General features: G+C 28.4%; 1 protein-coding gene and 1 pseudogene across 1 annotated transcript; one reads left to right on the forward strand and one right to left on the reverse strand.

Annotated features, from left to right (window-relative positions):
- Positions 1-1,151: 1,151 nt before the first annotated feature.
- On the reverse strand, positions 1,152-4,305 carry MCTS1 (malignant T-cell-amplified sequence 1 homolog). Its single transcript, XM_015515642.2, has 6 exons — positions 4,109-4,305; positions 2,923-3,075; positions 2,733-2,833; positions 2,289-2,422; positions 1,397-1,464; positions 1,152-1,326 (listed from the first exon to the last, which is right to left on the reverse strand). Exons 1-6 carry the CDS (start codon positions 4,117-4,119, stop codon positions 1,245-1,247), a joined length of 549 nt encoding a protein of 182 aa, XP_015371128.1. The 5' UTR covers positions 4,120-4,305; the 3' UTR covers positions 1,152-1,244.
- Positions 4,306-4,856: 551 nt separating this feature from the next.
- Positions 4,857-7,813, forward strand: LOC149056034 (uncharacterized; annotated as a pseudogene).
- The last annotated feature ends 4,332 nt before the right edge of the window (positions 7,814-12,145 follow it).

Consider the following 12,145-nt stretch of genomic DNA (forward strand, 5'->3'; position numbering starts at 1 on the left):
AAACAATGTAAAAGAAGTTTGAATATTATATTAATATACATGCATGACGTATATCATCTACTAATAAACAGACAATGATCCAGGGTATTCGTTTTTAAAATTGAATTCCCACATTATAAAATTATTTAAAAAAACTCGTTGAAATCAATTTCAAATTAATATTTTAATCGTTAAAAAATAAAATTAATAAATAGGTTAACCTAACCTATTGATTGGAAAAACATGCACATACACTTGTAGAACTTTTACCTACCTAAATAAATGAATTGAAAAGTAAAAAAAAACTGAAGAATTCACACTGTTGTATAGTAGATAGGTATCTATAACTACTTATCTATTTTAATAAATAGCCGGTTTCGAATGTACTTCCTCATTGAATAGGTCTGTAAATTTGAATTCAATTTTCAAAATTGTTCATAATGTATGCTCTTATGGTTTATCAAAAACCAACATTTTACACTTCAGCTATAATAATAATTTCTAAACAGAAATTTATGATATTATACTTGTATAATTCTATTATAGAACTGAGTTATGAATAATTATTTCTTTTAATTCTATTTTCATCAATATTTATGTTATAGGTAGGAGGTACCTATCTATAGATTATGTATGTAAATCATTATGAGATAAATTATAAAATAGGTTTCGTATAGAAAATACAATGTATCCTATGAAGAAGTGACCAAACAATGTCATATTATGATAATAAACCTACTTAAGTAATGAAAAAAAACACAACTTTAAATAGTTTCTAACATTTTGTCTTTTTTTAGCTATAAGCAATTCAACTTTTTTTAAATAAACTAAACATTTGATGTATCTTCAAAGTTTTACGACTTTTTATTGTTTTTGATTTTTTAAAGCTAGGTCTTTATTTAGTACCAACTAACATAGGTACACAATTAAACCAAGCAATGTAGAAATTTTTTTATTAAATTAAAAAATTAGAATTCTATAGAATAATAAATAATAACTGTAGTAAATAGGTACCTATAGACTATGGTGTTATTCATGATAATCTTGATAATCCTTAGGAAAATTTAAGCACTATAAAATGATGATAAAATTTTTTGAAAATTCGTCAGTAAGGTTGATATTGTGGGGGGAATAGGGGGCTGTAGTATTTTAAGAATAATTATCAAACAAGATTAATGTTGAGTAAATTTTATTAAACATACGACTTAAATTTCAAAATAATTCGTACATAGTTTGATACAATATGTTTACTATGCTTATATGTATTACTTCACAGCTTTCATTTGCCAAAGACCATCATTCAAATAGTGACAGTTTTCAATACCAACTCCTTTATTCACTTTTAATCTGAAATAAATATCAAAATATAATTTTTTATAAAATTTCCATAATATAATATATTTAATAATAAAATTACATATCATCCGTAGAAAGACTAGTAATTCCAATGGCTAGAGCATGCTGTTTGCCTTCTGCCATTACAGCCTGAATAAATGATAATTAAAGAAAATACTAATAAAATTACAAAAGAAATTATTTAAATAGCAAACAACATAAATAATAATAATAAAAGGCAATGTTTGAGGGTATGTGTGTATGTAAGTAATCCATAGCCAAGTCTATCACACTGATGGGTCTGAAATTCGTTACATAGATAATCTTATACCAGAGGATATTTATCTCAAAGCCAAATTTTTTAATTTTTAATTTTAATTAGGAACTAACACATGTTGATTCACAAATAAACATTTTTTTTTTGCTTATATTGGGTTGTCATTAGTAACAGAAAATGAAATAATTTATAAATTTGGATATCATTTTAGACCTTTAATGATTGGTTACACAGTGTGAGTTAAATGACAGAGTTAGGTCAACTGAGTTGGCCTATACAGTTACTTTTGTGCAACTACTGCATTTTTTTTTTTTTTTTTAACTTGCATCTTGCATATTAGCTTTCCTCCACCATGCCACAATGAACTGCTTGAATTCGAATCTATACAGTCTCACCATCAGCTCGCACTTTTATAACCTGGTGATGCGAGTTGAGTTACTGTTATGCAAGTACACAGGTGCAGTAGCTGTCCACTGTCAGGGAAGCAACTCATATTTTAAGTGGTAAAAATTACCAAAGTAAATATGTTAATGAGTAGTTTAAAATTAATGGAGTTTAAAACAGGGTAAATCCAATGGCATAATTTGATTTATTAAGATCAACACTATATAGGATATAGTAAATAATATTTGTGAATTTTAGTAAGTCAAAACATCAGTATAGGATTTAATTTAAAAATATGCAATTTAAAGGATACTACTATTGTATTTTGTGGTACAGGCTCAATTTTTGCTCCAGGGGAGGTCAAACCAGGACACATAATGTTGGCACCACTCATAACAAATTTAATGGCACCCAAGTCTACTTGTTCTTTAGGAAGAAAGAATGGATCTAGAAATAAAAACAAAATATATTTAATTTAAAGACAATCATAAGGTAATAAATTATATTTTTTAGTACTTAAAGCATATCTAATACAGTGGAACCTCGATAACTCAAACCGGTTGGGGGCAAAAAAAAAATACGAGTTATTGAAAATTTGACTTATAGAGGTTTCACTGTACTTATAAATTCAATAAAATGGTAAATAATTTTATTCTTCAGATTTAAATAACAAGTTACTTCTCCTATATAAAATCTCAAACATCCCATGTATTAATAATAGTATACGATTCATTAGAAACTTTAGTTTTATACTTACATTTATGAAGAAGCTTCAGTGTAGGCAGCCAAGGGCCATTTCTATGCCGAAAAAATAAACAGTCACCAGCTGAATTAATGATTATTTCAATATGATCTTGGCTAGACAATAATTGTTTTACATTAATTAAAAATGTATATTATCGATTACATTTTAAAACTTATATTATTGATTACATTTTAAAACTTACCACTTAACAATTCTAAGTGCATCTTTCTTAGGTAATATCATATCTATGTACTCCTCGAGTGTTGGATATTGATCAAGAATTTTATTTCTGATACCTTTTTGGACAGACGATTTTAACTGTTGAATACCTATCACACTATCTTTATCGTCAAATCTGGAAAAATTAAAATAGTATACTATATGTAGATAAGTACCAATACTAAATTTATATATTACAAACCTGTAAGTAAGCAATAAAAAGAAAAATGCAAACAAAACTAACTAAATGTGTTATGCACCTGTTTTAAAGGAAAGAAAATTTAATAAAGAATTTTTGAAAGTTATGTTTAAAAATATTAAGTTATAAATCTATAAGTTTAGTTATCGCTTTTACATAAATAAAAAATTTGTTACATTATTATTGAATTTGTATCTATATGTTATATAATTGTGTATTTAAATTAATGTTATATTAACTATAGTCTATAATGTGATAACTAATAAATAAACTTAGTAAACATTCTTATTAGCAGTATTTTTATTTTTATATTTAAATTAAATTTGTAAAAATGTTTATATAAATGAATAAGTAAAAATGTTGTAATTTTAGTAATAACTGTAATAATTAGAGGTACAGTATATATCAGGGGTCACCAATTAATATTTTTCGCGGGCCACATTAAGAATTCGGAAAATTCTCATGGGCCATAAAAATTCAAAGTACATAATATTTATTATAATATGCCAGTTGGCCAAAAATAATTTATTTCTAAATAAATAAATATACACTTATTAATTATTTAACTAAAACTAATGAAAATATAATTAAATTATTGGCTTTATAGTTCAGTAAAAAGCTTTAAAATATTATAAATTTATTTTTCTATATTTTAAATTGTTTTTAGTGCAAATCAATAATAACATAAAATGATTTTTTGGAATTTTAAATTTTGATGAATATTCATTTACATTTTTTTGCACATTCAAAATTTTTTCATGAATATTTTAAAATATTGGAGCATATTTTCTTTTTTTAGCTGCTATAGCTTCTGAGCTCTTGTTATAATGTAAATTTAAAAAAAAACCTTTCTCTAATATTTTAAAATGACACTGAGTAACAAAATAGTTATAATTTTCTACTAAGTAAAAACTTACAATTTATGTTTTAATTAAACATTATCAAATAAATGAAAGATGGTTATACTTACTTCTTGAACATTTTTATATGGCTAATGATCCTTCTACTGCTTATTATAAAAAAAATATGAGTAGATATACACAATTATAAGCTAAAGATACAACAATCTAAAGAATTCAGAATTTCATTAAATTATATTATAATACCCAATGAAATTAATTAATAATAATTTGGAACAATTTGTATTGTATGTGTGTTGATAGTTATCACCATTATCACTCCGTAGTCTGCGGTGATAAAACCACAGAATATGTCCGCTTTGTGAAGCAACCGGGATTGGATCTGCGCCGGCCAAATCCTTATCACGCATGCGCCAGGATTTTTTTGACAACAGAATATTATCAATGGTTAACTTTACTGATTGACATATTATCACAGAATAGATTAAATATTATTATTACATGAAATATCCCTCATGGCCCATTCGAAATTCGAATTTTCATTTCCATTTTCCATTTCCCATCCCATCATTCCCATCATTCAGTCGTTGACTAGTAAGTAGTAGGCTCGTAGTGTAAGTCAGTATTATTTTGTTCCGTGGTGGTGTAGACTTTTATTCGAGGATATTGTAGTGATCACGTCGCCTACAGGGCTACAGGTATCAGTAGTCAAGGATGATGTTGGAAGGTGACTCTTGAGTTAATTTAAACAACGTTGAATTCTCCTTAGTTAAACTGATTGGTTATTTATTTTGACAAAACATATATTTATTTATAAACGTGGAAGTTGAATTTTATTTAACAAGTTAAGTATTCTGAATGACTAGAATCAATTCGGTTTGACTCGAATATTTTCTAAGTTCAATTTAATTATTTAAAGAACAGACTGGCGTGAAGGTGCTCTGGCTAGTCTGGTCAAGTCGCGTCTGAATACAGGCCGTTTCGGGGTCTCTTATATAGTACTACCCTCTACTCCCCATAGTCTACTTGCTCTTGTCGCTGTTCTCACGGATGTGGTATAATTATCTAGACTGACGCAAATGTTACTGGCCCACATACAAGCCAAATGAGCATCCCGTGCAGCTGCAGACCTTGATGATTTATATTATTATTAACATTAAAAATATATATTATTATATTACATTTGAACATTTGGTTCTTGGAACTTTTGTACTGATGTATAACCCCACGTCCTGTGCACACCTATTAATAATCTTTTATAGTCGTAGGACCACATGATTTCGTATTTCCCTTATGTTAATGATTTCCACGAAATGCTTTCTCTCCTACAATTACAAAGTTGGTCGCACCCTACCCTAGCTTGGTTTGGCTGGTACCTAGTTGACCGTGAACTAGACAATGCGGGACGCTAGGCCATAGCAATATAAATTCAATCAAGAAGTGAATGCGATATTCAAAAACCCGATTAACAGTTAGTTGCACAGATACTCATGTCTAAATGTCTCATTCTACAGATATATTATGTGAATGTGCCTATTTTTTGTTTTATACGTCCAAGTGTATATCTTTTTCTTTATTCAGAAATATATTATAATATATATAAATTATTTTCATTCTGTAAAATCCATCATTTTTGTACAATTTGTATTGAGTACAATTACAATTTTATTTTAGGCATTTAATAAAAGGAATTAAAGAACTTTCAAGATGTATTGCTAAATTTGAAAACAATACACTTAGACTCAGCTGATGAATCAGCAGCAGTCAAAATTTGAAATACATCTATTATTTGTGGTATTACAGCAGTAAGATTAATTATTAAATTTTAATTAAATTTTAGCATCTTGTTAACTATCAAAGATTTTTTAAGGACTAGGTTTCCTAAGGCTAAAACGCTAGATATTAGATATCTTTTAATAAATATTGAACTACCTAGCCTATGCTATAACAAAATACGACCTGGAATCCCATATGATAAAGCAATGCAAATTACCAGCTTCCTTAATAAAGTGTGTAATAATTGCAAAGTACTAGTATTTGAATGTTGATATTGCTTAATGAATTTAATAATTATATTGTAGTTAAATTACCAGAAGTAAAACATGACAAAGAAACTGAAGAAACAAATGTCATTGAAAATCATATTTCCATTAAAAAAAAAAAACAGTTTACCAGTATTATTAACTTTTGGGGTATTTAATGACAAATACATTTTAGCTGATCCAACTAAAATAAAAGACCAATTATGTTAGTAAATTAACAATTGTGACCAATGGTTCCTTATTATTTTCACTACACAAACCTGGTGAGTCACACATTAATAAGTTAATTTAAACCTTTGAGTCCTTAAACGTGTGCTGGATATTATGCTAAATATTGGTTGAATCACAGAATAGGTGAAATTTGGCAGTCAATAAAAAAAATTACAGATGACAGTAATATTTTAATATGTATTTGTCACCAAGCGCGAGGTTTGTTATTTAATTTGTAATTTAATTACCTAATTATTTATATATTACATTATATATTAATATTAGTTAGAAAAAAATATCCATATTCCATTAGATTCGAAGAGAAAGCAAAAAGAGAGCCTAACAATCTTAATGATTTTTTAAATAGTTATAAGTAATTACTACAAGTGCAATATATGAACCAGTTGAGTCTACCAAATCTGTTGAAGATTATTATAGAACAAACATTTATTATAAGATATATAAGACTCCATAATAGAAAATTTGAAAAAAAGATTTTCCCCAGAGAGTTTAAATTAAGCTATTTCTGTTAACAAATTTATGCAACTTAATTATGAAGTAAGTTTGGTATTTATTGATTATTATAAGATAATATATTTTATTATTTTTGTATAGTGATATAAAATAACTATATAGCCATATAGGTATTATATAACTTATGACTTTTTATTTTTTCATAATTTTAAAAATAAAATATAAATCAACTAAATAATATTATTTTTATATGTTTGAAGTAGATTTAAACATGTAAAATAACATAAATTCAAAAATAATATTTTATTATTTTATATTTTAGGATTTATTGGATATTACTAAACTAAATATTAAATCAGAAATTACTGTTGCTAGAAATTGCATAAATAAAATCAACAATGATTTGAACATTGACGATTTGAAAACAACAATAAAAAAAGAAATTTTCCAAATATTTACAAAATGTTACAAGTAGCACTTACTTTACCAGTCAGCTCTGCAACATATGAGTGGTCTTTTTCGGATATGCTATAAGAATAAAGACGTGGGTAAGAACTTCTATGCATCAAGAACGCTTTACAAACCTTTCTATTCTTCACATATAGATGGATGTAACAAAAAATATTGATACTGAATGTATTTTTTGAACGAATTTCAAAAAAAAATCCTCAAGGATGATGGTTTTAATTTTAAAATAAAGCATTTATTGTAATAAGATATATTTAACTATTCAACAAGACTGTTATTTTATAGTATTTTTTTCCTAATACAGTATCAATACTATATTATTATATAATGCTATAAAATATTTATATTATTAAATTTCAAATATAAAAAAAAAGTTATGAGAAAAATCGTAGCCCCCAACTTTTTCAATGGATTTCCGCCTATGGTTGTGTATTGTTTCAGCGTTACACGTTATTAGTAAAACAGTTACATTGCGCTAAAATGTGCGATACGTCATGGAATTTATGGTATCACACCATTGTTTCATTGTTACATAATGATTTATTGCCTTGCGATCGTCATAATGGCGTAGTGCAAAAGTCAAGCAGACGCTATCGTCAATTTTCCATTCGTCATAATTGATTATGATTGTTATGTTGACCAATAACCACCAACCCTAGCTTATTAGTGTATTTGGGTATTAAATATTAAATAAAACAATAAGTAACAGCGCAAGCTTGATTTGACAGATACACATTGATTTGCCGTTGATTTTATTAGAATTTAATTTGCCATCAATAGGATTTATATAGGAATATGAAACTTATATTTCGCCACCTCCTCGTATTTTATGTATTTTTCTGATTTTACAGGAAAAGGAGTGTTGCACAAATCTTATAACTATAGAGCTATCAGAGGAACTCAGAGAAAGTTGACGAAAATAAGGTTCGCTATTTTTTTTAAATAGGTACCGTTTATGAATACTATAAGTCTATAACCTCAATTATGCTAAAAATATCTCTATACATATCAATTACACATAATTAATCCAAATATTGTATTAGCTTTTAATGATTTTTATTACTTTTAATTACAAATTACAGATAATTATAATATAATCAATTATAGAAAAAAAAATATTGGGGTATGTTGACTTATGTATAAACACTGAAAAATGCTTTCTGCATCAATGTACGTATAAATTTGCTTGATTTTCTGTTTCAATATTATCAGGAAGAACTTCTGGTACTTGGTTAATGGTTATAGGGTAGATTTTTTTTTCAATTAAACAAAACTGTATAATTTATCCCGGCTATCGAATTAAGTTGATTTTTATCTTTTTACATGCATTTTTGTAAATGCTATTTCATTAACATAACTTTATACTTAATTGATTTAATTAACTTAATAATAGTAATGAGTTAATTTAAATCAAATTTAATTCATGTTTATTTATAAATCATTATACAATCAATATAATAAAATCATTAATTATGGTAGATAATCCTATAGTAGAAATGAAAAATATAAGTAAATATTTAATGCATGATGCTTATAAAAAGAAATACTAATTTGCACATTTCTCAAAAATACAAATTGAAAAACGTTTTTGTCATATTAAAATATAAGCAATCAATGTTTTTAATTAATGCTAATTTATGACTTGGTCATATAATTTATGAAGTGCAGTTGATTACCTACGTTCAATGATATAAATATGATTTATTTAAATTTTTAATAATATATTTACGAACCATTTAGTTCTATAAAATAAATTACTTCACTTTTGTAAATTATTGGTTGGTCTTTATTTTTTACTTAAAAGAGTTTTTAAAAAAAAAAACTATGTTTAAATGCAAACATCAATTTGACATTGATAATATTTTTTTGCACTTTGGTCTTACACAATCACCCAGCGACAATTGTTGCTGGCCATTTCGACTCAAATTTGTTCTTCAATTTTCTTAAAGAATTATTTCCGAATGGACTTCAAAACTGTTCTAGATAGTTTAAGGCAGCGTTAAGCTACATTTTTGAAAAAAAAAAATTCTAAAATGTTTGATTTAAATACTTAATTTAGGGGAAATAGTTTCTTATGTTTAAAATATGTTTGTTATACTATAATTTAGAAGCAAGAGCGTATTTAGGCCGTTCAAACAGGGGTTTGCTTTTCACGAATGAATTTTTAATAATTATAAATACTCATATATGTATAATAATCATTGATATAATATCTAATAACTAATAAGATTTAAAACCGACATTACGAAAAAGAAAAACTCGATAACTCGCTTGTGACTTGCGAGTTGAGAATAACAGCTGATCAACAGTAACGAAAAACAAAATCACTCACATTCTCGTTTCCACACGATTTTTTAACGACAGTATACGCACGCACGGTGAACGAATGGCAACCCTGCGGTGTTCGAATTAATCGTTGGACCTTTACGCCTAATCTTAGCTGATTTGCATGTTGAAGAGAACAAAATATAACTTGTAAATTGTATTTCACCACGTGGCCAACGTTACGTTCAGAACAGCATGGTTAGAATAAAAATCGCCAGCATCAGCTAGGACATAATACTTAATACAAACAATTTTGTTTTCTCCGCTTGCGTGCAATTCAGCTGAGGCACGGCGTTATGTTAAACAACTGATGGGCCGCCGACTGCACGGTCGATGGTAATACCATCGGTGAACTATGCTGGCGCAGGACACGTCAGAGCGAGAACAGGGCCCGCTCATTGAAGCTTCGGCGTTGTTGCGGCGCAATACTGTTCCGTTTTCGAAACGGAGACTCTCGGAGATGTATAAAGATAAACCGTTTGCTGCCGTTGTGGTACGCTAGCTCAAATCGTGTCAGTAACCGTACAAAGTGTACTACAGATTGGGTGATCATAGTGGAGCGCGCGTTGAAATCCGAGCAAACATTGCGCAGATATTGCGGCGGCACTTCCGGTGGTGAATGAAAGTGACGCTGCTCAACGCGTTTTGCTCAACCGCCAAGACGGAAAACTGCAAAAGTTCGGTAATTTATTAGTAGTGATTCACAACTCGTGAATGCTGGCTGATCACAGCAATGACTAAAAGAACAAATCTTGTGATCACACGTTTTTATGACGGCACGTGCCTGCCGATAATCAATATTGTATTACATATCGTTACTTTTACGCGAGTAAGCCGCATTTAACCTCCAGAAATATCTGACGGCGTATTACGACGCTTTTCGTTACTTTCGTATGAGTGCATCTGAACCATCATAAGACATCATCGAGACCGTCACAACATTGGTAAATATAAATTTATTACGCACACAAACGTTTACAACTCGGCCACTACATTATAATAATCAGTGGTTGAATTGGGAGAGGACGCAGGGGGCTGAGCTACTCTTAATTTTTCTTCAAACTATAGCGTAGGCACCCCTTATTATATTCATCAAGGAATAGGGTTACTATTAAATTAATTCGCTTAATTGTTAAACTTCATTTAGAGTCCACCTTTATTTTTTTTCCAATTCAACCACTGGTAATAATCCGATAAACTAGCATGTAGGTTCGCTAATAAAGACAATAATATTAAAGTTTTATAAGTACGAGCCGTAGACGCACTATACTCAGTACATGTACAGAGGTAACGGTCGTAGACGAACAGTCTGCAATGATACGATAAGTAAAAAACGATGAATGTACTGCGCTCGAGTTTAATTTCCGGGATTTTAGGTAAGCCACGGGATATGCGACAGCACACACAAACGCACAGCAAAATGACGTCAAAATCAATGTTGCTTACGAATTGCGTCTCATATACGTCATATCTGCGTCCCGGGATTTTTTTTTCTTTTAGCACATCTGAATTGTGTCCCATAATCTAAAATGTTTAAAGGCGAAATTATTGGTTATTATTATCATTAATGGTAGTATTTTCGATTTAATAATAACGATCACGTTTAAGCTTTGAAAATTTTCTTGTAAGGTACGCTCTGTAGACAAACACAATTATTGTCGTACTGCAGTTTAAACTGTTCCCAACTCCACGCGTATAAAACAACGTAGTATTTACTTCAACAAACAACAACCTCGATAGTTCATTAAGAAAAATGTTTGAAGTAGACAATGTCAGATTTTTTATTGAAATAAATTAGTAGATTCATAAAAAAAATATCTTTTAAGTTTTTACCGATACCATAATATTTTTTACTAGATTTAAAATTACAAAATACATACAAAAAAACCATGTATTTTTTATCAACAGATAATAACGATAATATTTTTATACAGTTACAATTACAAATGCAATAATACATTAATCATATAAAAAACATTAACAATATAATATTTAACTTATCTGTATACGAGTAGTAGTAATTATTATTACAGACAAGCCTTAAGTCTGTATAAAAACGGGAAGGGAAATAGTGTTGAGTTTTTAATTTTTTATAATATACAAGAGATGAGACACAATTGGTATCAACTCGGGACGTAAAAATTCGGGACGCATTCGTACTCAGTAAAAATCAAAATGAGATTGACGTCCCGGCGTTGCTCGCGACAAGTATCTTAAAGACCCTATAAAATAAACATATAATTTACAAATTATGTGTTTCAGAATAATTAACGACATATAAAATCGTTTATATATATTATTTTAACTGAAGACTCGTTTATTTAGAGTACAATGAGAATAGATCTACATCTTATAACAATATAATAATATGTACTTCAAATACCACAAACCATAGGCGTGCGCAGGGGGTATGCAGGGTATGCAGCTGCATATCCTGAAGTTCTGTGAGGGGCGAAAATCGACTCTGTAAAATTGAAACATCCAGTTATCAGTTATCAACTACCAAGTATTTGCGAAATACATACTTCTTGCATTATGTAATGGTATTTATTACAATATTTTTTTAATTAAACAGTAGGTTTTTTCAATATTTGTGAATTGTGTATACATATTATCATAATTTTACGA

This window comes from Diuraphis noxia, unplaced genomic scaffold (genome assembly GCF_037042655.1).
Source record: "Diuraphis noxia isolate RWA-SAM2 unplaced genomic scaffold, SU_Dnox_SAM2 contig0004, whole genome shotgun sequence".
NCBI lineage: Eukaryota > Metazoa > Arthropoda > Insecta > Hemiptera > Aphididae > Diuraphis > Diuraphis noxia.

Bases quoted from the DNA above. Each gene is read 5' to 3' on its own strand.
- MCTS1 (XM_015515642.2), bottom strand. The intron at 2,834-2,922 runs GTAAGTTTTAAA...ATTATTGTCTAG, and splicing joins GCACTTAGAATTGTTAAGTG to CCAAGATCATATTGAAATAA. The intron at 1,327-1,396 runs GTAATTTTATTA...TATTTATTTCAG, and splicing joins AGTCTTTCTACGGATGATAT to ATTAAAAGTGAATAAAGGAG.